The sequence below is a fragment of the Rosa rugosa genome, chromosome 4, assembly GCF_958449725.1.
Source record: "Rosa rugosa chromosome 4, drRosRugo1.1, whole genome shotgun sequence".
In the NCBI taxonomy this organism is placed as follows: domain Eukaryota; kingdom Viridiplantae; phylum Streptophyta; class Magnoliopsida; order Rosales; family Rosaceae; genus Rosa; species Rosa rugosa.
Window position 1 is genome coordinate 53,901,401 of NC_084823.1, and position 26,589 is coordinate 53,927,989.

General features: G+C 38.2%; 3 protein-coding genes and 1 pseudogene across 7 annotated transcripts; 2 read left to right on the forward strand and 2 right to left on the reverse strand.

The window, feature by feature from the left end:
- Positions 1 to 4,403: 4,403 nt before the first annotated feature.
- Positions 4,404 to 8,582, forward strand: LOC133743332 (uncharacterized; annotated as a pseudogene).
- Positions 8,354 to 13,648, reverse strand: LOC133743331 (phenylalanine--tRNA ligase beta subunit, cytoplasmic). Its single transcript, XM_062171215.1, has 19 exons — positions 13,490 to 13,648; positions 13,302 to 13,396; positions 13,109 to 13,212; positions 12,670 to 12,799; positions 12,455 to 12,570; positions 12,246 to 12,312; positions 11,796 to 11,837; positions 11,344 to 11,385; positions 11,081 to 11,157; positions 10,822 to 10,948; positions 10,562 to 10,729; positions 10,308 to 10,436; positions 10,107 to 10,220; positions 9,779 to 9,988; positions 9,558 to 9,665; positions 9,170 to 9,265; positions 8,982 to 9,065; positions 8,782 to 8,857; positions 8,354 to 8,655 (listed from the first exon to the last, which is right to left on the reverse strand). The coding sequence occupies exons 1-18, from the start codon at positions 13,545 to 13,547 to the stop codon at positions 8,789 to 8,791; spliced, it is 1,836 nt and encodes a 611-aa protein (XP_062027199.1). The 5' UTR covers positions 13,548 to 13,648; the 3' UTR covers positions 8,354 to 8,655; positions 8,782 to 8,788.
- Positions 13,649 to 18,800: 5,152 nt separating this feature from the next.
- Positions 18,801 to 20,180, forward strand: LOC133745297 (H/ACA ribonucleoprotein complex subunit 2-like protein). The gene is made up of 4 exons (XM_062173357.1): positions 18,801 to 19,002; positions 19,085 to 19,154; positions 19,518 to 19,623; positions 19,820 to 20,180. The coding sequence occupies exons 1-4, from the start codon at positions 18,867 to 18,869 to the stop codon at positions 19,982 to 19,984; spliced, it is 477 nt and encodes a 158-aa protein (XP_062029341.1). The 5' UTR covers positions 18,801 to 18,866; the 3' UTR covers positions 19,985 to 20,180.
- Positions 20,181 to 20,369: 189 nt separating this feature from the next.
- Positions 20,370 to 26,257, reverse strand: LOC133742404 (inorganic pyrophosphatase TTM1-like). Of its 5 annotated transcripts, none has more exons than XM_062170060.1 (12): positions 26,040 to 26,255; positions 24,991 to 25,360; positions 24,621 to 24,735; positions 24,179 to 24,374; positions 23,957 to 24,070; positions 23,674 to 23,847; positions 22,533 to 22,727; positions 21,917 to 22,039; positions 21,737 to 21,849; positions 21,393 to 21,486; positions 21,018 to 21,290; positions 20,370 to 20,837 (listed from the first exon to the last, which is right to left on the reverse strand). In XM_062170060.1, exons 2-12 carry the CDS (start codon positions 25,325 to 25,327, stop codon positions 20,622 to 20,624), a joined length of 1,950 nt encoding a protein of 649 aa, XP_062026044.1. In that variant the 5' UTR covers positions 25,328 to 25,360; positions 26,040 to 26,255; the 3' UTR covers positions 20,370 to 20,621. The 5 variants fall into 5 exon arrangements, with proteins under 5 accessions (XP_062026044.1, XP_062026041.1, XP_062026042.1 ...); XM_062170057.1 differs by having other exon boundaries at positions 21,393 to 21,516; positions 26,040 to 26,252; XM_062170058.1 differs by having other exon boundaries at positions 21,393 to 21,516; positions 25,942 to 26,040.
- Positions 26,258 to 26,589: the final 332 nt, after the last annotated feature.

The window sequence follows — 26,589 nt, forward strand, 5'->3', positions numbered from 1 at the left end:
CACCACCCATGGACTGCTGCACCGCCGTCGATCTCTGGCATGAAATCTCTGGTCGCGAACTCCCTCTGGTCCGACTTGGAAACCAGAACCCAGAAAGAAATTCTAACACCCGCGGTCGTTCCAACCTAGCACACCATTCCGATGCCCATCGCCGAAGTCCACGAGCCCAGACAAACCTATCAAGCCGGATCGGATCCAGCCTCCAGCCAACGATGAAAGCCTTCTGACGCCGTTCCTCGCCCAGCCACCTCGTCGCCATCCCTAAACCCGATTTCAGTCGAGCCCGGCTTGGTCAGAATCTCGACGCCGTCCCAAACCAGAACGGGAACGCAGCCTCTTCCCCACTCTGACGAAAAGCACTACAGGCAGACCGGATCTGGGACAACACTACATCCATGGCTTCTTCCCATTGACGCGACACACGATCAGAACGAATCTGATCAGAAGAACTTACCACCGGCCGAGATGCGAACCACGACCCGATACAGGACACGGCGGGAACCGTGCGCACAACAACCGACGCCGAGGACGACATCGGAACAGTACTCCATCGATGATGGAGAAAGGTACAGAGAGGCCGGAGGCGGCGCTCTCCCAGCCCTAGCAGAGCGCTAGGTATTTTCATTCCTTTGCGAAAAAGAATTTAGTTCTTAAATAAATAAATAATATATAATATATTGATTAAATCTAATTAAAAGGAGTTGACCTTGGATCTTAATTGGTAATAACTATACCAAAATATTCAATGAATTTAGTTTAAGAAAATTCCAAGTTAGATTGTTTTAAATTTACTTTTGTGTTAAATAATGGGGTCATGTATAGAAATTAATTATTTCTGAATGCGGCTATTGCTACCCTACAATTTTTTTTGTTCACCCTACTAAGCCTACTTGCTCATTGCACCTATATTTTAATTTCAATTATTAAATTTACTTATCTAACCCATTTTTCTTTCTAGTAATATCTGTTTGGCTCCAATTTTGTTGCAGCTGGTCAACAGTCTCTTTTCTTGCACGGACGTGCCAGCACCGTTCGGGTGCGGTCGTTGGGGGTGTCCCTTGACCTGACTTCTTTTGAGCGACTGTAGACGAGGAGAGCACCGACCTCGTCGTGGGGGTCTTCTTTGCCTCGTGGTGAGGACTTTATCTTGTGTTACCAAGTCGATACTCAACGTTGTAGGTCGAGCAGAGCGAAATCACCGGGAAGTATTGAGAACTTGCTAAAGCGTGACTTTAGCTTAGCTGGTTTGCGAGGGCGTTACCCTTGCTTGGCTGGTTCCGTAACCGTTGTGGTCGCGGTACTACAGTCGGCTCCTGAGGAGACTAGGACCGAAGCACTTTGACAGAGGGTTTGGTGGCACTGAAAGTCGGCTTCCGAGAAGACTAGGACTAGGAGTGTGATCATCGATAAGAGAAAGAGAAGGAGAGGAGTTGCTCTTAGAGAGGTTTGCTCTAGAGAGAACTTAGATCATCTTAGAGATGTTTTGATGAATTGTGTTGTTCTTATTGTTGTTGTTTTTGCCTCTATATATAGGCTTCCAAGCAACACTATTTGGCCTTTAAACAAATCATAATGGAGCACTTAATGGGATCATGATGGAGCACTTATGAGATTATGATGGAGCACTTATGAGATTATGGAGCACTTATGAGTTTATGGAATTGTTAGGTTCAAGCACTTAAACACTAATGGAATGTTAGGTTTAAGCACTTACTGCACCAATTTTGCTGCAGCTATATCTCCACCAAGCATTCAGATTTTGACCATGACTTCTTCATAAGAAATGTTCCACTATGAGTGTAGATCATTCTGTTAAAATTTCAGAGCTTTTGGTATAATGGTTGGGCTGGAAACGCTGCTGGACCTCTTACAGGTCCAGCTTTCCAATTTTGCTCTTGCAGAAGATTGGGCTGATTGTTTGAAGGCTTTCCACTCATAACTAGCTCTGGAAGTCTTCATAAGAAACGATCCTTAGGATGTCTAGAATTAATCTGGAAAGTTTTAGCTCATTTGGATTTCATTTGGTTAGTCTGCCACCCCTCCTTCCTTGTTTAGCTCGGTTTCTCCTAGCCGAAGTAGGGAAATGTGCTAAAGTTGACTTTTCATTTCCAAGCTTCCATCATTTCATTTTCTTGCAGCTCGCATAATCTTCCATAGTAGGCTTTATTTAGCCTCTAAATAGTATATTTCGAACTTGTCGACAATATATAGCTTGAGCCACTGACTTTGGCTCAATTTCTCTAATACACGCCTTGTCAGGCCAAAATGCTCATTTTGGGTCCAAACAATATCCTTATATATTCAATTAAAAAAAAAAAATTTAGCTTAAATTTCTCACTTAGTTTATACCAATAAAAAAACTAAAATATATTAAAGTTTCCTAATAAAATCATAATCAAATTTACTTCTATTTTCCTAATAAAATCATAATCAAATTTACTTCTATTTTTTTTATGTTTTCTTTCAATTTCAATGTTCACCTGTTTCAATTCATGTCAAAATTTTAGTAAGTTAATAATTATGAGCAATGACGAAGAGATTGTTTTTAAAAAAAAAAAAAATCACTTTCAGTGTTCATAAAAGGTACTGCAAAGATTTTGATGAAATTAACACTAATAGTTTTGTGAATTGTATAATGAATAAACGATGAGGAGGCAACAAAAAGACAAAAAAAATAGTAATACATTCACATTTGGGTGGAGAAAATGAAGATTAATGTTATCCAATGAGAAATTAAGTAGTATTTGTATTTAATTTGTTATGTATTTATTTTTCCTTACATATTTGGATTTTAGAAAATGAGTGTACTTATTAGTCATTTTGCACTTGGGTAATACAGTCTTTCAATAATTCAAATAACCCTACAGTGAACTAAGAAAATGGTAAGGTGGCAATAGCCGCACCCTTATTTTTACTTAATTGTTTTAGGTAACTCATATTTATGGGGAGGTAAGAAGAGGTTTTTTTTTTTTTTTTTCCTTCCTTTTTTGTCCTTCTTTGTTTTTTCATATGAGTTAACAAAGTATAATAACAATTGAAAAAAAGATGGAGTTCCAAATACTAGAACTATCTTTCTTGTAACTATATAAAAGAGGTTAAAGTGTGGAAAAATGGAGTCGCCGGAAAAAGTTACCGGTGGTCGCTGGTGGCCGGCCATGGTTGATCGCTGGTCGGAAGCTTATGGTAGCGAGGCTAACCAAGTTCTGAAGCGAGGCTAATGGCAGCGAAGCAAGGCTAATCCGGTCTGAAGCGAGGCTAACCAGGTTCTGAAGCAAGGTAAATGGCAGCGAAGTGAGGCTAGCGAGGCGAGGGTAATCCAGTCCGAGGCAAGGCTAACCAATCCGAAGCAAGGCTAATCCGCCGAGGCTAACCAATATGAAGGAAGGCTAATCGGGCTAGGTAACAATCTGAAGCGAGGCTAACCAATCTGAAGGCTAATTTGGCGAGGCTAACCAAAGTTTTTTTTTTCTTTGTTTCTTTCTTTTCTAGGGTTTTGGCGTTTGGAATCAGGTTTAGAGCTTCGCGCTAATAACGTATTTTAGGGAATCAGAAATTGGGAGAGAATGATCTGTACTTTCATTGATAATAGGGGACTCTTTATATAGAGGATTACAAACAAAGAATCTGCATCTGATAAGAAAACTGAATCGTACAATGATTAGAAAATATTTCCGTAAATATCTGTAAGACTAACCGACTCTGCTCCTATGGGTATGTATACCTGACGACATTTCTCGTGGAACACCTACAAACTTCTCCCCCAAAAGAGAAGAAATTTTGACCAAATAAAAATAATAAATAAAACTGAAAAATGTGATCCAAAGTTCCAAACCCAGACCAATAGATCCAAATCCAAATACACCAAGCCAGCCCATTGATCTGATATAGAGGAAACCCTAAACTAATGGGCTGCCTTCAGCAACTTGTCACTGGCTGCCGAAGGACCACCGCACCAAGCTTGCTGCCCTGGCACTAGTGACGCTAGAGGAGCTAGTCGTCCATCCCAACAATCCTTCTCGCCGTACTGCCATCGAAACCGAGTGTCATGGGCGAAATAAACAGCCGCGGCTAACCCAACCCATGACCACCGCCAACTAGCTCACGCCACCCGTCCTCGATCCCAGCAGCTCAAGAGCCTGTCACGCCACCCGAGTCTCGGCAAAATGGCTTGATTGCCCGCCTAACAGTGCACGTACTCTATCAAAGCTTTCTGTAAGAAACAATATTATAATAAAGAGAAAATTGGAAAAGAATAAAAATGGAGGGGAGAAACAATATGAGCCGTTGGATGTGAGCATATATACGTATCGTGTCATAATTCAAAGCTTTAGGAAGTTTAGCTAAAAATATAGCTTAGGAAGGGAACCTCCCCCAAAATAAATAGGAATAGTCACGATACTCTTTTTTTCCTTTTTTGGATAACAAGCACGACACTTGTATTGGTGCGGAAGGCGAGAAAAAAAAATTAAAACAGAAAAGAAAAAACCCTCCCTCTCACGAGGCTCTCACTCCATAGCCACCAGTCCACCACCACTGCGATGCGCGTCGGAGGAGGGAGTGGGGTCCCACTCCCCTCTAACCGCCTACGCCTCTATATTCTTGCATTCCGAAAAACCCGCAATTCTCTCAATTCAGACCCCTCGCTACTCTTTCTCTCACTTCCACCTGCTTCTTCTTGCTCCAATTTTCACCCAGCTGCTTCTTCCCATTGTGCTTCTTCCTCCAATTTTCACCATGGCCGAGAACAACCTCTCCGTCACTCTTCCGCAAACCCCGAATTCCGAGGCGGAAGAAGCACATATAGACTCCATAGCCGAGAGTCTCACCAGTGTGCTTGCAGCGGTAGATAATCTCCGCCCTAGCCGCCGGAGTTCTCTTCCCAACACTCCGGTCACTCCTGCCGCTCCTGTGTGAGTACTTGTTGCTAATTTTGATTTCGAAAACTTTTCGGTCTGTTAATTTTTTTAATTTCGAAACTTCGCTTTGTTAATTTTTTTGCACTTAATTTGGTCCATAGCATCACAAGTCCTCTTCAGGAACTTGTGGAAGAAGCAAAGAAGGCCGAGTTCTTCTCCTCCGAGCTCTGCAAACTTCTGCAGCTTAGTTTCATCACCGGAGACGTCAACTCCTCTCAGCACCTTGAGCCAATTCCCTCTGAATTCTACTCCACCAATGCAGGACTCAAATGCTCAATCTTTCGTGTCACAGAGATGCTTTACAGGCTGAAAGAGAATGCTGAAAGCTACACGGATGGGGAGGGGCACCCTCGCCTCTATCAGAAGGTGAGAGGATTCGACGATATCCTGATTGTGGATCGATTGGCCAAGGCCGGGTTTCTGAAACCCCGTGCCCAGTGCCATGAGCTGGACAAGGACAAGGACAAGGAGCTAGTTTTTGCAATTCACGAGTTCGCTGAAGCAAACGGCATTTCAATGGACAAATGTCATGAAGTGTGAGGTAATTTCAATGCCAGTTTGTATTACTTTGGATTTCTTATAATGAGATTTCTTTCCCAAACATAGAAACTGTTGTATGTCATAGTCTAGCAGAGTTTTCTGTTCCTTTGTGTTTTCACTGTTTTGAATAATGAAATCTGTAGTTATCATTCCGCTCGAGCTACAGTACTTATTTACTTTGTTGATGGACAACATTATGTTGAATTCAAGTTCATAGCCCTGAAGGCCTGAACATGTGATCCAGAAGTTGTGTATTTTTTTTTGATACGAGAGTTCTAGTCTAACGTGTTAAGTTAACACCGGAAGGAGTGGGCTGCATGGAATATCGAATCATATACTGGTTTATAGTTTCAGTTGAGGAACTCATTGGCATGGTAATCACTGCCGAAAACACATTTGGATCTTATCTGGATGAAGCTCTAAATGCATATGTAGAAACTGCAGGGTCTTTTGCATTCGAATAGATATGTTATATATCTGCAATTCAATTTTATTGATGCCGACAGTGGTTAACTTGACTTTAAGATTCGGACAGTGTTTAGGATTAGTAGTTTGAACTACCATAAGGTGTTGCTCTTTGAAAATTTAGCATGTGGGAGTAGGTGTTGTATACAGGTCCTAGGTTATTCGGTCATATCGAGTTCCTCAATTCCAGTGATGTTAAACATAGAATTGTTGGTTGTTCGGTGAGCAAATATTATTGGGAGAGCAGCTTGTTGTACCATCAAAAAATGCTTATTACTCTTGTACCATATGACTGATCCTTTTGGGACTATTGTAGGCTTAGATTGTATTGAACTATTGGTGACACCAGCATGAATTCCTTTATGTTGGTGTTCCCTCAGCATCACTCTGATATGGTTTTAAATCCCATTTTCTGGTATTTTAGTAATGATATTTCGGAGAGAATCTTTCTGTTGCGAGTATGGAAGGCTAATAACTATAGGAACATTTGATCATTTTGTTATAATTACGTACACAACTTCTGTTTTATTTCAATGAGACTGTTACTGTAGTTCTCTATTGAATACTTTTAGATTCTCTGCTGGCTCTAATATACGAGTACCGCTTTACTCTTTTTTCCTCTCATTGTATTTTCAAATACTTTTATACCTGGCACATTGTTTGATATTTATTTGGTTGATTGGTTTGAATTTCGGTGCATGAAGTTTTGGTGCTGCATATGTGGGTGCTGTGGGTGTTAGAATATTTTTCTACCTGGGAACCTTGCTACTGCTTTTATGCAGTGTTGGTATTTTTCTTTTGTTGTTGAGGCTTCGATCTAAGTAGAAACATTGTGTTGTTTGTTGCAGATTCTTCTCAGAGGACCAGACTTCCCTCAGAGGACCAAAGGATACCAGTGAAGCTGTGAAGCATTTCGTGATTATTTGTTTTTGTTTGTGCATCTTCATCTGTGATCCAATTGTCTGCTATGACTTTTTTTATTTGGAGAAAAATTTTGAGAATTTTGTTTAATTTGAGTGTGATCCAAGCTATGACTACTTTTGTATGGATATCATGGATGTTTTGATGTTTGGAGTAAATTTTGAGAATTTCGTTTAATTTGATCTTGTCGAAAGTTATTTAAATGCTTGATTAATACTGTTTTCTTTGCATTATTTGTGTAATACCATCCCTCTTATAGATACTCATTAAACTATTCCAGATAAAAGAGGGATGGTCAATAGATCACTTTTGCAGTTGATAAATGCTTGATTGATACGGAAATCCCAATAGATTCCGGCCATGGCGGACTCCATAATCACCTCTGAGAAACCCTCCACCTCGTCCCCTCTCGACCCTCCTTCCCGCATCGTCTGCCACGTTTGCCAGAAGCAGTTTTCACTCTGAAGAAGAAGCTCATGGCATGGATGAGGATGTGGATGCTGATTCTGCACTGTCTGAAGAGACTATCCAGAAAGTGCTGGCTGGAGATGAAGTTAGTTTTGATGATCCATCTGCAGAAGAAAAGAAACTATTCCAAAGAGCTGTTGCTTCTGGAGAACTGAGCAAGACGATTAAGCCTTGGGATCCTTGGTGGTTGAAGCCGTCTGCCAGGACAATATCGTTCAGCAAAGAAGGAACCCAACTAATCCAACCGCTTGCCAAAGAGGACGAACCAATGTCACCAGAAGATGATCAAGAAAGCAGTCAAGCAAGTGAGATTCCACCAGGTCCTGAGACACCACTGCCTCCCCTCAGCAAGCATAGTTCCGCGAAGCCATCACCATTCTTAGCTGTTCATCTGGTCGACATTATATACAGCTACTGCTTCGCTCTTCGTCTCTACAATGGTGATTGGCAATCAGATGCCACAGGCTCAGCTATGGTCGTGCTCTCCGTGTCATCGGTATTGGGTCAAGGAGGGCAGCCGGAGACTGTCCTGGAAGCTCTATCTTATTGCTTGGAGCAGACCTGCTCTCCAGCTTTCAGACAGATGGGTGGCTTGCAGTTTGGACTAGGTCTCGTAGACGATGTAATAACCCTATTAACATTAGGAACCCATTGCTGTGCTTGCTTTGTGATCTGCAGAGGATGGTCCAGACCGGGGAGACCAAAGAAACCACGAGTCAATCAAAGAGCTGAAATCAGAGAATCCACGAAAATCAAGAAGAGCTGAAATTAGGAGTAAGCTGAAGCAGGCCGAAAGGAAAATCTACTTCTTCATGTGTTGGGTCCACGAGCAACCTGGGGAAGCTTGGTCTTCCTTAGGAGCCATCGTAAGGGCAGAGAAAAGTTCAGCTATGAACTATTAAGATCTCTCAAGGTCTGGCAAACTGGTCAACAAAGCCAAACCCAGGAGCAAAGTTTTGATTCAAGAGATTAAAGATATCTAGGCCTCTTTGTTCTTCCTTTTAAACAGAAGCACAGAATGTATCAGTTAACTAACTGTTGGATTGACTCGTAAATGTGATGGTGTATTTCTGTTCAAATTAAAAAAATGCCTGATTGATACTGTTTCTTTGCATTATTTGTGTAATACCATCCCTCTCATAGATACTCATTAACCAAACCAATAACTTTCTCCTTGGAGAAGGCAATTCCAAAACAGTGAAAAAAAAAAAACAATAAAATGATTACACCCTCTTTAAAATGCAACATATGTTTCCACAATTTCTTTTTTGGTAGTTGTAGGCCTAGCACTAATTCTTCATCTCTTACAGCAGTCGGCTGCTAAAATCAGCCTTGAGAAGTGTACCTATTATTTATCATAATTGAAGTAGAGCATCAGCAATGGTCATCATAAATATAATATTTTCACATGAAGATTTAAAAGATAAGAACCCATCACAAGAGTCACAACATAGGTAGACAAGAATCTTACATTAGAACTACAAGAAACTCTCAATGTTCATTTCCACATACGAGCAAGGATCAGGAATATCAAAGTTCTTTAAGACCTGGAAAAGACATGAAAACACAATTTGATCAAATAATTGCGCAGATGAGAGTAGCATGAACAAAAGCTTCAGATGCAACTATATAGACCCTAATCTTAGCAGAAGATAGCATTGTGATATATACCTCAGGGTGCAAAATACCAAAATTTCCAATTTGCTTCCCTTTATAATAGATGCTTGCTTGTACACCAGGCAGAAACTCAGGCTCCTTCAGTAGGATGACAAATGGGTGAGTGCATCATTTATACCAACCACAAAAGCCAGTGAAAAAGAACCCTATATTATAAAAAGCTAGTAAGACAATATACTAACCTCTGCATGTTGTAAATAGTAGCCTGCATTGTCACCACTAGGAACAAAAGCAGCCCCAAGTACTTCCATGATTCTATCCACCAGCCCATGAATCAACTGCAATCAGAAACCAAAATGTAACCGATAAATATTATCTCATTAACACCCTCTTCAACAATTAAGTTGCTAAAAGAAGGAGAACAACCATGTATATGATATATCTCATAGATCTTGTGACAGAATACAAGATTTAAGACCTTGGATGGTAAGTATATTGAGTTAACAATTTAAGTTAGAGGTCTACCATGTAGCAGTTGACTAACTATCAAATAATAAACATAGTATACTACTTGAGCAAAAGATTTCCTTATACATGAACTTGTGTACACCAGGAAATTTGTATTTGTACCTCAAATCCAGAGCTAGCCCCACAGTATAATGCTGCTAATTGGCGACGGTTCGTTGCACCAACATCTTTTTTCGCATCCAACATAGTCACATCACCCACTTCAAAAACCTATATAGTGAAGTGAATAAAGGTCAATAATTTTCAAATGAGGTTATAAGAAAATTAAATGTTAGTATAAACATAATGAAAAACTAGAAATAAAATGAAATTCTAACATATACCTTTATGGGCTTTGGGTGATCTTTGTTGTGACCCACGGATTTCAATATGCCAGGCATCAGAGTGGTTCGCACAAGCTCAAAATCAGATGAGCGAGGATTTCCAACAACAACGGCCTTTGATTTGTCATCTCTACGACGTAACATGTCAAAGTTTTCTCGCCACGAGCACAATATGAAATTCAACACCTCTGTATACCCATTCATTGCAATCTATGACAAGTTTGAGGTGTCAGAAATTAAAATAATAAGCATTTTAAAACCATGCATCCATCACTAAGAATGGAAGGACAGAGCTTGATATCTTAAATATTAAACGACGATTCCATACCTCAGATCTGAGGACATCGCTAAGCTCATTCAAGACAAGTGGCTTCAAAGATCCAGGCAAAGATGCAGGCTGCGTGCGCGGAATATTGTTGTATCCATATGCAATTGCAACATCCTTGAAAGAAAGAACATGCCTTGTCAACGAAACACAAGGATTTGGTGTACTAAGCCAGAAAGATCAATATGAAAAATTGAGTTCTACCTCCATGACATCACAAGGGTGAAGGATGTCACTTCTTGTTGGAGGTATAAGTACAGTGATATTGTCCTGGTTATTGCCTGATACAGACTGCTGAGCCCCCAATTGCATCTTATTCAATAAATCAATGACCTACAAAGTAAGAAATGATCAGCCAGTAGATGACACCAGAGAGGAATTTTTCAAAACAAGGAATAAACTATATCTGCTATGTAGTTAGGGCAGTAATATTTATTAGCACTTGTGCATTGACATACCTCATCAGCCCCCAAAGATAGTCCAATTTTGCGATTAATGTATGATAGCGAAACGTCCATGTTGTAGATTGATAAATCAGGATACACATATGACTTTCCATCAGGATATAACACTTCAACAGGTTCAATCTCAAACTTTCTTTCACAATATGATGAAAATGCTGTCACCTAAAAACAGTAAAAGATTATGTCAGGTCCAAAAAGTAAAAAACTATAACTAGCAAATAAATGCACCCCAAAGTTTCATTTCAGTTTCTTACTATTGTGTTCAGAACAATCTTGGCCTTTGTCAAATCAGTAGCTGTACATTCTATGAAAACATTCTTCGTCTTTAAAGTGATTGCTGAATGAGCACCATTTATAATTGGAGGTAACGACAAAACAGTTCTGCCAAAATGAAGAATTCCTATCAATAGAGCTATATTACATGGACAGGCAATTATACATCCACTCCTCTGTACGAAAGACAAATAGAAATTATCATAGTACTAAATGTACAAGAAAAGAAAAATATTGTACCTGTTGTTATCATATATAACTGGAAAAACCTTGGAGTTCTCTATTATATGCAAGAACTTCTTCAGCTTCAAATCTGACTAAAAGATGCAAAAGAGAAAAAGCGATCAAGTTACTATATTTACCACGTGTCTTCATGCGCTGCATATTTACCAAGTTACTGGTAAACAATTCCGATGGTCTAATAAATGCCAAATTCTAATTGGTCTGAACCCTTCCTCAGAAAGGGAAAAAGAAAAAGAAAAGGAAAACTATAATGAACTTACTTTGTAAAATTCCATAAGTTCATCAGCTCTGAAGTTCTTCACCTAATAAAGATATCAAAATAACATGAAATTAGTGATATCTATAAACTGAGAGAGAATTTGCAAAAATATATTCACATAAACTACTAATTTGACAATAGAACATAATGCCCTATTGAAACAGCAGATGCTTCACTGGTTTACAGTATAAACAAGTAGATAAACCAAATATCAAAAGCAACCAAACCTAACATACTTCCCAGATACACCTCAGATAGGCTGCTTGAAAACTCAACACTACTCCGAGTAGTTTGCAGATTATTTAAATTAACAAGAGAAAGACTCATATCTTAAAACAACCCAAAGAGTGACTCACATCTTGAAATCTAAATTCCTTGTTAAAGAACCCATCCAAGTGGAACCATACATTAAAACACTTCATCACTAAACAAATAGAGTCAAATTCAGATTACCTGTTTCAGTGGCACAAAACTTATGCTTGAGGGTGGCAAAGCCTGAAAATAGAAAGATATAAGTAACCAGTAGTATTGACACTATACTTGATAAAGAACTTAGCATTCAAACTATTTCAGTGCAAACAATGTGTAGGGAGTTCTTGAGAAGCAACTACTTAGGTGAACATTAATTACTATAGAAAACCTTCAAAAGTGGTTTTCTGCGAATGCATATAAAACCATCACGAGACACCAAACTGATATGGTAAGCAAATGGTTTCAGGATTGGTGAAAATTTTCATTTTTTCATTCCTAAAGACGAGAGTTTCAATATAAGATTTGAAGAACTGAAATAAATTTAGCAGAGGGTCTCAACAACTGAAATAAATTTACCACATGATCCAAAATACTATAAGAAAATGCAGAATACATATAATAGCAAATAGAACAAGTATTACAAAAGCCCACCTCATATGAGAAAGGAGCTTGAATTGTGTCCAAGTCATGAGTCCCAATGGCAACTAGGGTTCGTCGCCTGTAAAACAAATGGTATATATATGTAAGGACTTTACTACATAAGACACAGAAAATAAATAAGGGCTCAGAAGATCAGGAACGGATGGGTTGGACAGTTGCGTAAACAAGCACTTCAGGCTATTTTAGTCAGAAAACATTACCGGCAGATATTTTGATGGAGCTTGTCTTGGAGGTCAATAAAGCTGTTATAGCTTGCTTCGGTGAAAGTCATCCCTCTTAACACAGCACAAACGACATGAGGTCGAATCAAAGATGTCTGCAAGTGGAACAAATTTCTTTGTAAAATAAACTGTAGCAGTAAATATAAAAACTAAAAAGCACCTAAGGGAGTCCTTTTAGTCTCTAACATAGCTACCTCTGGTTTCACGTGCATTTTCATCATAGACTCCTTGCTAACATTTGCCAACTTATATTGAGGAACCTCATCTTTCTTTTCGAAAATACGGAGAGCTTGAGACAGCCCTTCAAGGCAAAGCAAATCGTATCTGCATTTAAATTAAATCAGAATCCTTTCACTGCTCTATATAGATATTACATTACAATTACTCATGTTCCTCAAGGTACACCTTGCTACTCTGTATTTTCAGCTTATGTTGATTTCAAAATCTAAATTCAACTCATCGAAAGTAATATCAACTGATGCATTATACGAAAAAACAAGTGATCCATATCTATTAGCAGGAATGTTGATTTTGTATATAATTTCAGGTTATATTGATATCGAAATCTAAATCCAACTCATCGAAACTAACATTAACTGATACATTATACCAAAAAACACAAGTTCTCCATACCTATTAGCAGGAATGTCGATTTTGTATATAACTTCCTCATCTTCGTCACCTTCTTCTTCTTCATCCAGATGCTTTTCTTTCCTTATAATTGCTTTCTCAGTTGTCTAAAACACACACATTCATAATCAGCACAGTTTTTAACACAAAAAATTCCAACCAAGCTACACAAAACTAGAGAAATTCAAGTGCTTACGACGTCGTCTAGCTCAATTCCGAAACGGAAGCACTCATCTTCAAACTCTTTCTCAGCTTTCTCACTCACTTCCTTCTTCTTCAGCTCTTCCTTAGCTGCCAGATTCAGTTAAAAAACGAGCATCAGTGAAATTTTTTCACCGTTAATCGGAGAGCGGAGAGCGAGGATTGAGAAAATCGAGAGCTCACTGTAACTTTTGCCTAGGGCGGCGAACAGACGATCCCGTCCTACGCTGACGGTCGGCATGGTGGACTCTGATTCTTTCTTCTCCGATAACGCACACAGCAACACAGAGTAGGGTTTTGTTATATTCCTTTGGTTTTTACTGACTCTTATTGGGCCGTTAGTTTTGATCCGCGCTCAATATGTGTGTCCACTGTCCAGCAAAGCCCGTTCCTACGTCCAACCTCTAAGTTGCGTTTGCGAAAGCTTATAAGAGCAAGTCCATCCGTGGGTCACCAGGTCACGTACTATTCACTGTTTTTTATGTGTATTTTCACTCTCTGAGTCACGGACACAATGTATTTCGTGCCCTGAGTCGCCCTGTGTCACCCTGAGTTACTTTCTAGGTCACCCTGGTAACCTACAAGCTGACTTGGTGACCCAGGTCTTATTGGAAACTGTGCCCGTAACCTAGAGAGTGGAAATAAACACTAAAAAGCAGTGAATAGTAGGTGACTTGGTGACCCAACGGGTGAACTTGCTCTTAAGCAATAAACGGTAATGTATTTGGTAAAATTCAACAGTTGCTTTTGTTTTAATGCAGGGTTTTTTTAGAGCCAAAATTAGAAATATACTCAACATAACTTATGAATGACAATTATTAGGTTCACCCTTTGGGTGAATAAGCATATTTACCCTCTCTTGCCATTAAGGCATAATAACTTTATAATTTTCTAATTCGACTATTCATGTTGTATAATGTAATACAAAGATTAGCTCTGTAAAAAACCAATCAAATTGAAGACCTTTTAATTATTCATTTCTATGAAATACATGGACGGTTCATCATAATAGTAGTAAATGTTGTTAGAACCATCCATTTGTTTGATTCAATTAGATAATTAAACGGTTTCTGATTTGATTTATTTTTTACAGAGATGATATTTAAAAACTTATTTAATATATGGACCGTTGGATTATGAATTTATTAAGTAAAAGTATGTTAATCGACAATGAGGGTGAATATGCTTGTTCACCATAAGGGTGAACCTAAGAATTGTTCACTTATGAAAACAGCTTATTTTTTTATTGTAACACTTTTAGTTTCAAGTTAAGTAAAACACTTTATTACTGTTCGTAATACTATAATCACTTTTAAAAATCTAATTTACCAAACACTTGGCTATTTTACTTAACAACCATTTATCTTATAAGCACAATCGTACCAAATTGGCGCTTGATTAAGTTTGGAGCATTATATGTGTCCATCAAAGCCCATGCCACCAACACACATAAGTAACTTTAATTCGCGTTTTAGTTAGCTTCGGTTCATTATAAGTGTCCCCCAATGTCCCATGCTTTAGTTATCAAATACTAGATGGCCCCACACGCTATGTGTGTGAAAATTGTTTTTTTTTTTAATAGGGAGTGGGAAGTTATTTACAGGAGTGGGTAGTTTTTCATGAAATGATGAAAGTGGGTAGTTTGATTATCTGTTTCTTATTTTCACATTTTTTTTATATTTCTTTTTATTTTATAATTTGACTATGTCACCCCTATCTGTTTTATGAGTTGTATAGTTTTTTGGGTCCTTGACCAAATGCCCAAATTTAGGCAAACATGAACTCACTTACTCCAGTAAGAGATTAGTATGCCCACTTACTCCATTTAAGTGTTAAATTACAATTTTATAGTGTAACAATTAATATATTACAACTCTGCCACCCTGACATTTTCTCTCTCTCTGTTTCTCGATTCAAATCACACAGCTCTCTCACTCCTCTCTCTCTCTCCCTGCTCCTCTCTCCGATCTCTTCTCCCGGCGGAGTCAGACGTCGACGTTTCGCGGTGGATCCTCGAGCTCCTTCTCCGTGACCGCGACAAGGAGATCGTCGCCAAGCAAGTCATCGTCGCAGCGCCGCTCTCAAACTAGGATTGGGGGTTGAAGAAGACCATCCTCCGAACAATCGAGTTCTAAATCTTCGATGAGGCTTCGGTGAACGAAGCCATCCTCGAATCCTTGGAGTCGATCGAGGTTTTGGACCGCAACCAATGGATTCCGATCACAGACTCCATGAGAGCGGCGTACTGCGCCTTGTCGACGAAGTGTGTGTGAAACCTTTAGTTTCTTTATGCTATTTTCTTCATCGAAGCTAATTTAGTGACAGACTTTGGGTAGAGCAAGGGCCTTCGTACTACTCTATATCAAGGTGGTGTTGTTTCAATTGTGGCTATAGCTCTGTGTGCTTCGAAAAGCTTTGGTTTCTGAAGAGGGTACGGGAAAAGCATGAGGTCCCTCATTCTTTTTTTTTTTTTTTTTTTTTTTTCCGATTATGCTGCGAACAAATCTCAGATCTATGTAGGCTCATAGAGGGCGGCTCCTAGAGTGTAGGTCCCTCATTCTTTAGTTTCTAATAATCCTTGTTTAGGTAAATATAAAATTGAGAATATATGTTGTTATGTTTCTCTACTAGTTATATGCTTGGTTTTGTAATTTTTTGACTTGCCCAACAAACTTTTTCAAAATTGACTTGCCAATTATGATTTCAGTTGGTATAAATGTATAAACAAATGATTATTGGGTGGTGTATGTGATACGCTCAAAGCAAGCGCATAATTTAACCCTGAAAACATCGTTAGTAGTATAAGCAAATAGGGATCGTTCTATTCCGGGGATTGAGGGTACACCTGTCATTGTCAAAAAAAACAAATAAAGAATTAAAATAATAAATTAAAAAGTATTATGTACAAAAATAAAATAAAGAATAAAAATATATACAAGTTAATATAAAAAGGGGGGTTTTGAGATTATAGAATTGGAATTAAAATTAAATGAAATAAAGAAAGTGTAAAAACACATATACAAGGGTGGAACACAAGAAACAAAGATCAAAACTACAATCATATGAATGAAATCCAATTACAATTCCTATAGTTGATTATCTATGTCATGAGAAATAAGTTGACCATGTGAAACATTCGAAGCAAATGATTTCCCATATTTTACTTTCCTTGAATATTTAATCTAAGTGAAAGCACCTAAATTAAACCTATTGAACATGCAATCATAGTCTAGAAAACTAGCTAATCAAGAACACATTCAATGCATGAAGAACAAAGAAAGGATGTCAACCAAAGTGCACAACCTAGTATGAAAAAGTCCATCTATTTGCAATCCTCCTTAATTGATTTCGACTTTTGTCCAAAGCCTTTACTACTTAAATCTAGCACCAATTACATGCATATATCCTAAGTTGGCCATCAAAGAACACATACATATAAAAGTTTTCCATAATCCAAAATCAATTAAGCAATCTCACACAAGCAACATAAAAATCAACATAAAGAAATCACAATTTTTATTCAAACATAGAAATTGGGCTTAAACTTTGCCCTTAATGTTATTGTTAACTAGAAACAAATTCCTACGAAATTAAATAAGGAAAAAGAATGAATTACACCGTGAGTTGGAGATGGAGATGGAGTGCTTGAAACGTTGAAATCTTGAATCTTGGAAGCAAGCCTTCAAGGTGGACGATGGAGGATATGATATTCCCGGCTCCTTCTTCTTCTTATTCTTCTTACTTGAAAACGCAGAATTTTGCAACTAGAGAATGGAGAGAAAAATGGAATGGAAATAGAGAGACAAAGAAGATGAAATGGATGAAGGAATGTGTTTAGAGTGAGAGGAGAAGGTGTTTATATAGGGAAGAAAAAGAAGAGTGAAATGATAAATGGAAGAAAAATAATGAAAGTGGTTTGTAAAATATGGAAAAGATGGAGTAATGATGAAATGAAAGCAAGGCATGAAGGTGCAGAAGTATGGAAGTGATGATGATCTATTGGAGCAGAAAAATATATCCAAGGAAAAAGAGAAAAGCATCTAGCTTTCTTCATGTGGGTAGGAAACTTGAACATGTGGTGTTGAGCTGTTTTAGGTCAGTTTCTGCCCTTTTATTCCTTCAATTATTTCTCCAACAGGAATTCAGTTTTGGCTCGTGACTTCTTCATATGAAATGATCTACCATGAGTGTAGATCATTTTGGTAAAATTTCAGAATTTATCTCCATGCCTTTGGGCTGGAAATGCTGCTGGACCTCTTACAGGTCCAGTTTTCCAGTTTTTGCTTTTGCAGGAAATTGGGCTGACTGTTTGAAGGCCTTCCACTCAATTATAGCTCTGGCACTCTTCATAAGAAATGATCCTTAGGATGTGTAGAATGGATCTGGAAAGTTTCAGCTCATTTGAAGTTCATTTGGTCCGGCGGCCGCTCCTTCTTCCTTGCTTGGCTTGGTTTCTCCTAGCCGGAGTAGGAAAATGTGTAAAATTGACATTTTAGTACATTTCCATTTTTCTCCACCATTTATAGGTAAGTGTGGACCTAATGCTCATTTCACCATCATTTACTCCAATGTACCTAAGAAAATAGAAATTGGGTTAAAAATCGATTCGTTAAGGAATTAACTAAGCAAAATGTGAGGAATTAACTATTAAAATACCACTTTAAAATGCTCCTATCAGTATGGTTCAGTGTTTACTAGAACAGATTTTGCCGGTAGTGATTGTTTTTTTTATTATGATTTGGTTGGTAATAATAAGATTATTGAGAGGCAGTAAAATGTTTGTCGGGGCAATAATAAAATTATTGGGGGGCAATAATAAGATTATTTATTTGAATAAACCTCCGAAAGCTTTCAAAATTCAAAACATCTTCATTTTTCACTAATTATTGATCCACAATAAACTTGTTATTGGGGAGCAATAATATGTTTATTGGGGGGGGGGCAATAATATGATTACTGGATATTATTGGGGGGTAATAAAATCAGACGCCGGAATCCGGTGACCGGTCGCCGGAGTCCGGCAAGGACTCCGATGACTTCTCTCTCTAAGTGACAAAGAAGGAGAGGGCAAAATTGTCCCAAAAATAAATAAAAATGAATAAAAAAATACTTAATTGGGTATTAGGGAAATGATATCTTAGAGTGTTTAGGTAAGTGGACAATCTCTTAGAGTGTTTGGGTAAGTGGGCAATTTTTAAGCTAAAATTGGGTAAATGATCATTTCCCCTAGTTTTTTAATATTTCAAGGTCATTTTGGTACATTTTTTCTGTTTTGACTAACAAAGTCACTTCTCTTAATAATAGTATAGATTTACAGTCGTACTAAACTGGCCCTTAGTTAGGTTTGGCGCATTATATGTGCGATGGAAAGCCCATGCCAGGCGCACGCACCCAACTTTAATTGGGCCTTTAGTTAGCTTCGGTTCATTACAAGTGTCCGTCAAAGCCCATTCGAGGCCCATAAGTCTTAAACCCTTCCAATAAAAGACCTAAATCTTAGTGTGAGGCGCGAGAGAGAAAAACCCTAGTCTCCACAGAGAGTAAAAGAAGAGAGAGAGAGATGGGGAGCGATAGCGAAGTAGAGAAGTCGCACCAGAAGGAGAGAGAGAGGAAGAAGACACAGGCTCTTGCTCCGATAGCGAAGCCCCTCGCCGGCAAGAAGCTCGGAAAGCGAACTCTCAAGCTTGTCCGCAGAGGTAATATACGCGTGTTGATACACTGATTTTTTGAATAATTTGGGGAAATTTGATTTTGATTTGTATATGTTGTGTCTTGTAGCTGCTGAACACAAATGCTTGAAGAGAGGAGTGAAGGAGGTTGTTAAAAGCATAAGGCGAGGTCAAAAGGGGTCAGTTTTGTACTCTGTTCTTTATTTCTTTTCGATAGTTTGGAAGGGAAAATTCATTTGCGACCTTAAAAGATTGAATCGAAAGGAAAGAGCCCAACTTTGATAGTAGAATCACTGAGAACAGTCATATATGCAGCTTGTTCATTTTTAGATTAATCGGAATTTCAAAGTTGATAATAATGTGTAAGAAAATGATATTTTGGGTTCTAAGGGAAGCCCTTTTGAAGTCGAGTCACCTATGCGGAGAAGAACTCTAGTTCATGGAAGCGGCTTTAGCATGTAGATTGTTCTGCAGTGGAGTTACTTTTGTGGCTTTTTGATGAACTTTTAATGATCGTGCATACTTTTTCATTGTGAGTGCAGATTATGTGTTATAGCTGGGAACATTTCTCCTATCGATGTGATCACTCATGTTCCAATCTTATGTGAAGAGGCTGAAATTCCATATGTTTATGTGTCCTCCAAAGAAGTAAGTTTTCGGTTTAAAAAAGAAGTGCAATACATATATTTGTATGTGCATGTTAGAAACAGAAATCAACAACTAATTAATCAAACATAATACCATATTTTATTGAACTTATCTGTTGAATTCCTCATAATTTTGGAAGTTTTCTTCATTCAGTATTAGAAAAGCAGTATCTTAATAAGGTTAATGTGTACTTCAGGATCTTGCAAATGCGGGGGCAACCAAGAGGCCAACATGCTGCGTTCTGGTGATAACCAAGCCGACCAAGGGTGAGTTAGCACAAGAAGAACAAGAGAAACTAAAGGCAGATTATGATCAGGTTGCGGGAGAAGTTTCTGAACTTTTTTCCTCCACTCTTTTCTGAAGGCTGGAAAAATTTACTTGCCCCTGTACTACTGACTATCTTGTATGAGGTTTTTCCTTTTTAGTGCCTCGAGTGCTGGGCTATGTAGTTTGTTTCAGCAAATGTTAAGACACAATGTGTTTGTTTATGTACCTATTGGAGTAGAACATCAGCAGATTTGATTTTCTCGATGGAATATGAGATCCTTGTTTTACTACTTAATTTTCTTTGTGGAAGCCTTTTTCTTTTGGTAATGCTTCATCATAGATATGGTTTTGAACATTATAAATACGCTACTAGGTGTTCACCTGCGAATTGATTTATATGTTACTTGCACTGCCAAATGAAAACTAAGAATCGCCCCATGTAAGAATCTGTCAAGTAAAAGCAGATGGATCGGAGTGACTGGCTTAACTACAACTCTTGCACTTGTATACTTGTAAGCATTCAAAATAATCCGAGTACAACAGTAATAACAGAACCTGCTAACCAAGTTATACCATATACAATATGAGAGAACTCTAAATTTGCCTCCCTTCGACACATAAACGGGCTACACCCTTGTTGAAAAGCAGAACTCCTGGCTCTTCCGTCATGAGGTTTATATATACTTTATGGTATCAGATTTTATGCTGTAAGTTCGCTGCTTGGCAATACATTATTTTTGGGAGGTCAAACTCCTGAAGAACAAGACACCTGCACCACCAATTGCCAAAGCAAGTATAATTGGACCAATGGAGTCGATATCATTCCCTCGGCCAGTACTATCTGCTCTTCCTAGGCGAAGTCTCTCTGCTGAGTACTCCCGTAGAAGGTTGCTCAAATTGTCTATTTGGTGCATGATCTGGCGTTGGCTTCGTGTGATTGCTTGTATCTGTCAGAAAATTAGAGAAAAGAACAGATCAAACCACCTCTGACAGACAGTTTTATATGATAAAATCACAGACGGGACGTATTTCGCAATGAAATGCAGTATTTTGGTATGGACATTGTAGCTTCAGTCCAGCAGAGTTGTTACTCCAGTTTTATGAGTGTGTCATTTATCAGAAAATACCTCTTCCATCAACGGAGATTCCTTGGCTAATTGTGAAGAAGATGCAGAACTTGGCAGTAGGGATCCTGTCAACGCACCGTTGCTTAATCCAGTAACAAAAAGAGAAGCAGGTGCAGGTCCATTGCACGCTTCAGCCTGCAAAGCCAAGTTCTGCTGGCTAGCTGAAGTTTTTCTGACCAAGACCTTGGAGTTGAGCTCTTCTACACGAGACGTAAACTCATCCATCCTCTCATTCAGCGTAGATATCTGTTCCGAAAGCTGGGTGATAACTCCCTAAAATAATACAGGACAGGAGTTTTTGGTGACAAACAATTCCATATTAAAATGGGAATTTCTACACATATCACAGCCATTCACAAGGAAGAGTTGACACACCTGGTTTGAAATTGTAGCAGGTGATTCCAGGGCTCTCCCATCAAACATTCTATTGTTAACAGAAAGCCTTGTTAACTTGGAAAGAGTCTTGTCCCTGTGATTTGAGAAAGAGCGTGACATATCGCTGCCCAGTGTAGAGAATGTTCAGTTAAATGAACCAATCAGTACATAACAAACCATGATCAGCTGGATAATAATTTACAACTTAAAAAAAGCCGTTTAATTCAGTGTGGCTTCCTTTTCTTTATGTAAGTTTGGTTTTTCATTTTTACCTCATTTCCCTTCCTTCCCTTTTACTTTAAATTCCTTTCTATTCTGAGCAAATAGCTGATAATGAAAAGTACCGGTTGAGATACTTGCTTCTCCTATCTGCTGAGGCTCGGGAAAGGGCTTCTTTAGGGCTTGAAACAAAATCATCATCTATGCTGAGCTTTGTCTTCAAATCATCTGGTAAGGCCTGAATAATGATCACATTAGAACCATCCACGAGTAGGAGAATGCATGATCAATTGAAAGAGTCATACCATAACATCATTTACAAGTTTCTCCAGCTGAATTTGTTCAATGTAAGTACGGGGAACATATGAACCTTCCAGGCCCAGCTGCTCCGCGATATATTTAACATATAGACGATCCTTTCCTTGTACCTTCATACCCAGTTCAATGAATTAGTGCTAAGCATTGCAAAATTCTCCCAGAAAATGAAACACTTGTAGTCTTTCGTTTTCTTTTTCTTGATGATGTAGAATATTTTACAGCTGACCATAGAACTAAAATGACTACCCTACCATTGGGCTGAGCTGCATAGCCAATGTGATAACTACCCTAAAACTCAAATGTATACAATCTTTTTTTTTTTTGTATGAAATGTACACAATATCAGTAAATCGTAATATAGGTATTTCGAAGAAAATAAAAATTCAGGAGAAAAAGGAAAAAAGGAAAATCAGTTAATCTTAGAACTGGTGTTTAACTGGTGTTTCCAACTTGAAGTGAGCAATTATATATGCTTGCATCCTTTACAGAAGACCAAAGATCATCTCAGACTACTTCAAAACATCACATATTATAAATGAAAAAAAAACATCCCACGAATTCCAAAACAATCTCAACAACTGAATGGACAAAATGTCATGATACCTGAACATATTGGCGATTAAGCTGCTCCAGCCAATCAGTTTTCACGCAGACCCTATCATCACTGAAAATATGACTGCTTCTTTTTAGGATGGCTGCAATTGTATACCCCAGAGCCATGAGACCTCCAAGAAGGCGCACACTAACTACAAAAGTTATTCTTGGTGATATTATGAAGGGACTATCCGAAACCCACTCCTGAAAGAGAGGTAAAACTAGTCAGAAATCCTTCTCTGGGTACTATCTATAATATGATTAATATCTAAGTCTAATCTGGGACCAAGCACATATCATCAGAATCCTAAACACTAATTATGGAATTATTCACCTGCATCCCCATGTAACTGAAAAAACAACCATGTAAGCTGTTAATGACTTTCCAGACATGTAAGAATGTGCTCCCATCAAACTCCCTAAGTCACGATCTTCAAATCTTTGCCTTAAAAGTTGATTATCCAAGTGCAGAGCAAAGCGTATTTCTAAGAACAAAAAGGTTCGTCATACAATTTTGGCGATTACAAAAATCAAGGAGTATATCCCTCTCCCGTAGTGTCTATGTACCCAAAGTTCCTTTCATTAAATAAAATACCAAGTTGCCAATTTGAAATGGATAGGCACATTTAAACTGTCACTTCAATCGACTAAGGACTGACGGTATATTTCGGGACATATAGGTTAAGCCTCACTACCACAATTTTCAACTCCACTAGTATACAGAACTTATAGCAATAAATATAAGGAACTGAAACCCAGTGAGTAGAACTAAACAAATCAAGTAGTTATAGGTTAGGAATATCAGATGTTTTCAAGGCATTGATAACTTCATATAGTTCATTAACGTAAAGTACACAAGAGAAAAATTGAAAAAAACACTCATGAACTGCAGCTCTCTTTTGGATCTACAGCAGTTAGTAACGCATAGTGGTGGCTGACAAAGAAGAGTCAAACACTTAGGGCAGCAAGTAAGATAGTGATGATAATTACTAGTCCGTCCATTAGAACAGGAGCACATTAGTATGAGGTGTGAGACACCTCTCATATTCAGGAAAATTTGAAATAAACCTTATGAGGTGTCCGCCTTCTTTGGTAGAATTAACTCACATACACATTAATTTAAGGATCTTTAGTTTAAAAAATGTCCAACCTCAAACATGAGATTGTATTTGCCATCCCTGTTCCTCATCCTTAGATACGATTGACATGCTTCAGGATCTTCACCTGGTGGTAAAAGATATATGTCATAAGTTTCTTCTCTGGTTTCTTTGTGCTCTTCAAAAACAACAGCCTTGATTTGATCCACTGTCACTGCCCTATTTGACTGCAATAAGGAAAAATGAACAGAGAAATAGCTTGCATAAATAGGTGTTACCTGAAGCATACAAACTGAGCGAAAAGAAAGACCTAAACAAAAAAAATTTATGGCAAACCTTTAATATATAAGTCGGATTCTGAAAACCAGTGAAGGGATTAAATTTATTGGTAATTTTAATATGTGCTGTCTGGAGATCTGGCTCAATAAAGGCCTTGTACATAGGATACACCTGTATCAAAAATATAGATGTCAAGCACCAGAAACCCTTTGTATGCCAATCATTACATGTTACAGAACAGAAACAAAAATAAATTCTAGCACAGGATAGAGGGGTAACCGTTTCAGAGATTTGATGAATAATTTCTTCAGGCTCTTGGCCTGCACGTTGGATGTCTCGTAAAACCCGCTTGACAAGGTCAAAGTGAACTCCACCAGTTATAGACACGCGAAGATCCAGCAAAGGCCGCAATTTCTCATTTAAGGCATATATGCCCTCAATTATTACAATTCGAGAGCTAGGGACCTCCACTGTCCTGTTAGAAGCATGCGAATGACCAAGAATATACAGTACAGTAATGTCAGAAGACACGCGAGCAACTAAAATTATTCACAAGGCACAAAAAGAAGAAGTCTAGACATGATGAGCCTCATCTAGGAGTCAGTTAAATTTCGTATCACATCAACAATAACATAAGCAAGTCAACAGTAGAAATGGAATTTAAGGAGGATGGGAAGTTAACATGGCAAAGGATTTTCCACATCATGCACAAATGCACTACCTGTAGCCTATGCGAGAGCTAGATTTGAAATCATATATTGGAACCTCAACAGCCTTCCCCGCTTTTAAGCCATGTATGTTTTCAAGCAATGTCTCATAATCTGTCAGGCGTGGATCTGTTTCAAAGCATTACAACCATTTTAGTGAGTGCTCTGATCTATAATCATTCATTGAACTAATTGACGACAAAGGAAAACATATGATGGAGGAAGAAAATAGAATTACACTTTCAGTTTTAAGAAAAATAAAAACAATTAGCGGTACTGAAGAATGATGCATAACATAGGGAGAAAAATTTAATAAAATAAAAAGTAAGATGTTGATAACTGGAGAAATTAATAGTTGATCCAAGTGAGAGTGAGATTGCTTACCATCGAAGTTGCCGTCAACGATACGACTTGCATCATTGTAGTTATCCAATGTAATGACAGCAATGCTGGGCATAAAGTTCAGCACCTTCTCCGTGAAAACAGTCTTGCCTGCTCCAGATGGGCCTGCTACTCCAACGAGTACTATCCCATCATTCTTTTGAGCCAACAACTGGCATGCCCGTATCACTATAAAGAAACCTTTCTCAAACGAAAGTATATCTGGAATGGGGGCAATTTCATATCGGTCACAGTCCTTCCTTTTAACTAGTTGGACCTGATCTCGCAATAGACCAGAACGTGGCCTAGGTGACTCAGCATCATTTGTATCTTTAGCCATCTAGAGCTAAAAGTCTATATCATTCTCTGTACGCTGTACACACATATTAAAGGAAACATTACATAAAGAAGAATCAAACAGTAATAAAATTGCAGAACTTTAAACTGTGAATTTAAATTCTTGATTGCCTAAGGGATCAATGTCCATGCTTGAAGATCAAGTACATATGCCAGAACCAAGAGTTTATCGACCCCAATTATAAACAAGCAAACAGCATTCATAAACTCCTTTTCCCCTTCCTAAAGTAATGAAATTAACAAAGACACGAAACTTTAACTAGCAACTATCATCATTCTCAATATAATAAGTGGGATGGAGATACCCAGAACAACAAGTCATCAAGAAACACTAATTCATAAATTAATATCACAAAACTATCAAGAGCCCATTTCCCCAAGAAGCATATACATGCAGATTTTTCTATAGACAAACACCAAAAGCAACACTTTTGAATGAGCTCATATAGAGAAGAATCAAACAGCAATGAAATTGCAGAACTTTAACCATCTAAGTAGTCATGCTATAACTAACAAATTTCCATGTTCTAAGTCAACATTCCAATCCCCAAAAGTCATGAAATCTAAAGAGAAAAAAATCAGAGTCAAGAGACTAACAATCATCATTCTGATGTAAACAACTGAAAAATGGAGATACCAGATGGAACAGTGATCTAAAAACAAAGAAAATAGTGGTTGGGGCACAAAGACCAAACCTTTCCCAATAGAGAAACTTGAGCCAGAGTCGCAAATTTATCTCTGAATTTCTTGAAGACGTACTTGCTAGTAGATTCTGGCAAAAGTTTAATGGGTTCGCATTCCTGCTATGATTCTTGGCATCTTGTGAATGGTGAGAGCGGTGACACATGGTGCAGCCTGGTTGGTTAAGTCTGAGACGTACGCGCGAGAAAAGATCAGCTGCAAAATTCGTGTTAAGACTCTGTTTCTGTAGGTCATTTCATTGGTTCAGATCCATTTTGGGTCTGCCAATTACTCTTTTCATATAAAAAAAAAAAAATGTAAATTCTGTTTGTGTAAGTTTTTGCTCTGCTTTCATCTTCTGGAAGTCGGTAAAGGTTTGCCCAGATTCTTTTTGGCGATGAATTTTACTGCACAGTAATGTAAAAATTACAGAGCTTGATGAAAGGTGTGGTCTTTTTTGGGTCTTGGTCTTTTGGTAACCTAAAGTTGTGGTCTTTTTCATGACAGACTCACATAAATTGCACTTTGGATAAAACTCTGTACCAGATTCGGAGCACATGAATT

Excerpts from the sequence above, each read along its gene's own strand:
- LOC133743331 (XM_062171215.1), bottom strand. The coding sequence starts at position 13,547 with ATGCCGACCGTCAGCGTAGGACGGGATCGTCTGTTCGCCGCCCTAGGC. Across the intron at positions 12,571-12,669 it reads AAATGCACGTGAAACCAGAG|ACATCTTTGATTCGACCTCA; the intron begins GTAGCTATGTTA and ends TTCCACTTGCAG. Across the intron at positions 11,158-11,343 it reads AACTTATGGAATTTTACAAA|TCAGATTTGAAGCTGAAGAA; the intron begins GTAAGTTCATTA and ends TGCATCTTTTAG.
- LOC133745297 (XM_062173357.1), top strand. The coding sequence starts at position 18,867 with ATGGGGAGCGATAGCGAAGTAGAGAAGTCGCACCAGAAGGAGAGAGAG. Across the intron at positions 19,155-19,517 it reads ATAAGGCGAGGTCAAAAGGG|ATTATGTGTTATAGCTGGGA; the intron begins GTCAGTTTTGTA and ends TTGTGAGTGCAG. Across the intron at positions 19,624-19,819 it reads TTTATGTGTCCTCCAAAGAA|GATCTTGCAAATGCGGGGGC; the intron begins GTAAGTTTTCGG and ends TGTGTACTTCAG.
- LOC133742404 (XM_062170057.1), bottom strand. The coding sequence starts at position 25,327 with ATGGCTAAAGATACAAATGATGCTGAGTCACCTAGGCCACGTTCTGGT. Across the intron at positions 21,517-21,736 it reads AGAAGCAAGTATCTCAACCG|CGATATGTCACGCTCTTTCT; the intron begins GTACTTTTCATT and ends TACACTGGGCAG. Across the intron at positions 20,838-21,017 it reads AATCTCCGTTGATGGAAGAG|ATACAAGCAATCACACGAAG; the intron begins GTATTTTCTGAT and ends ATTTTCTGACAG.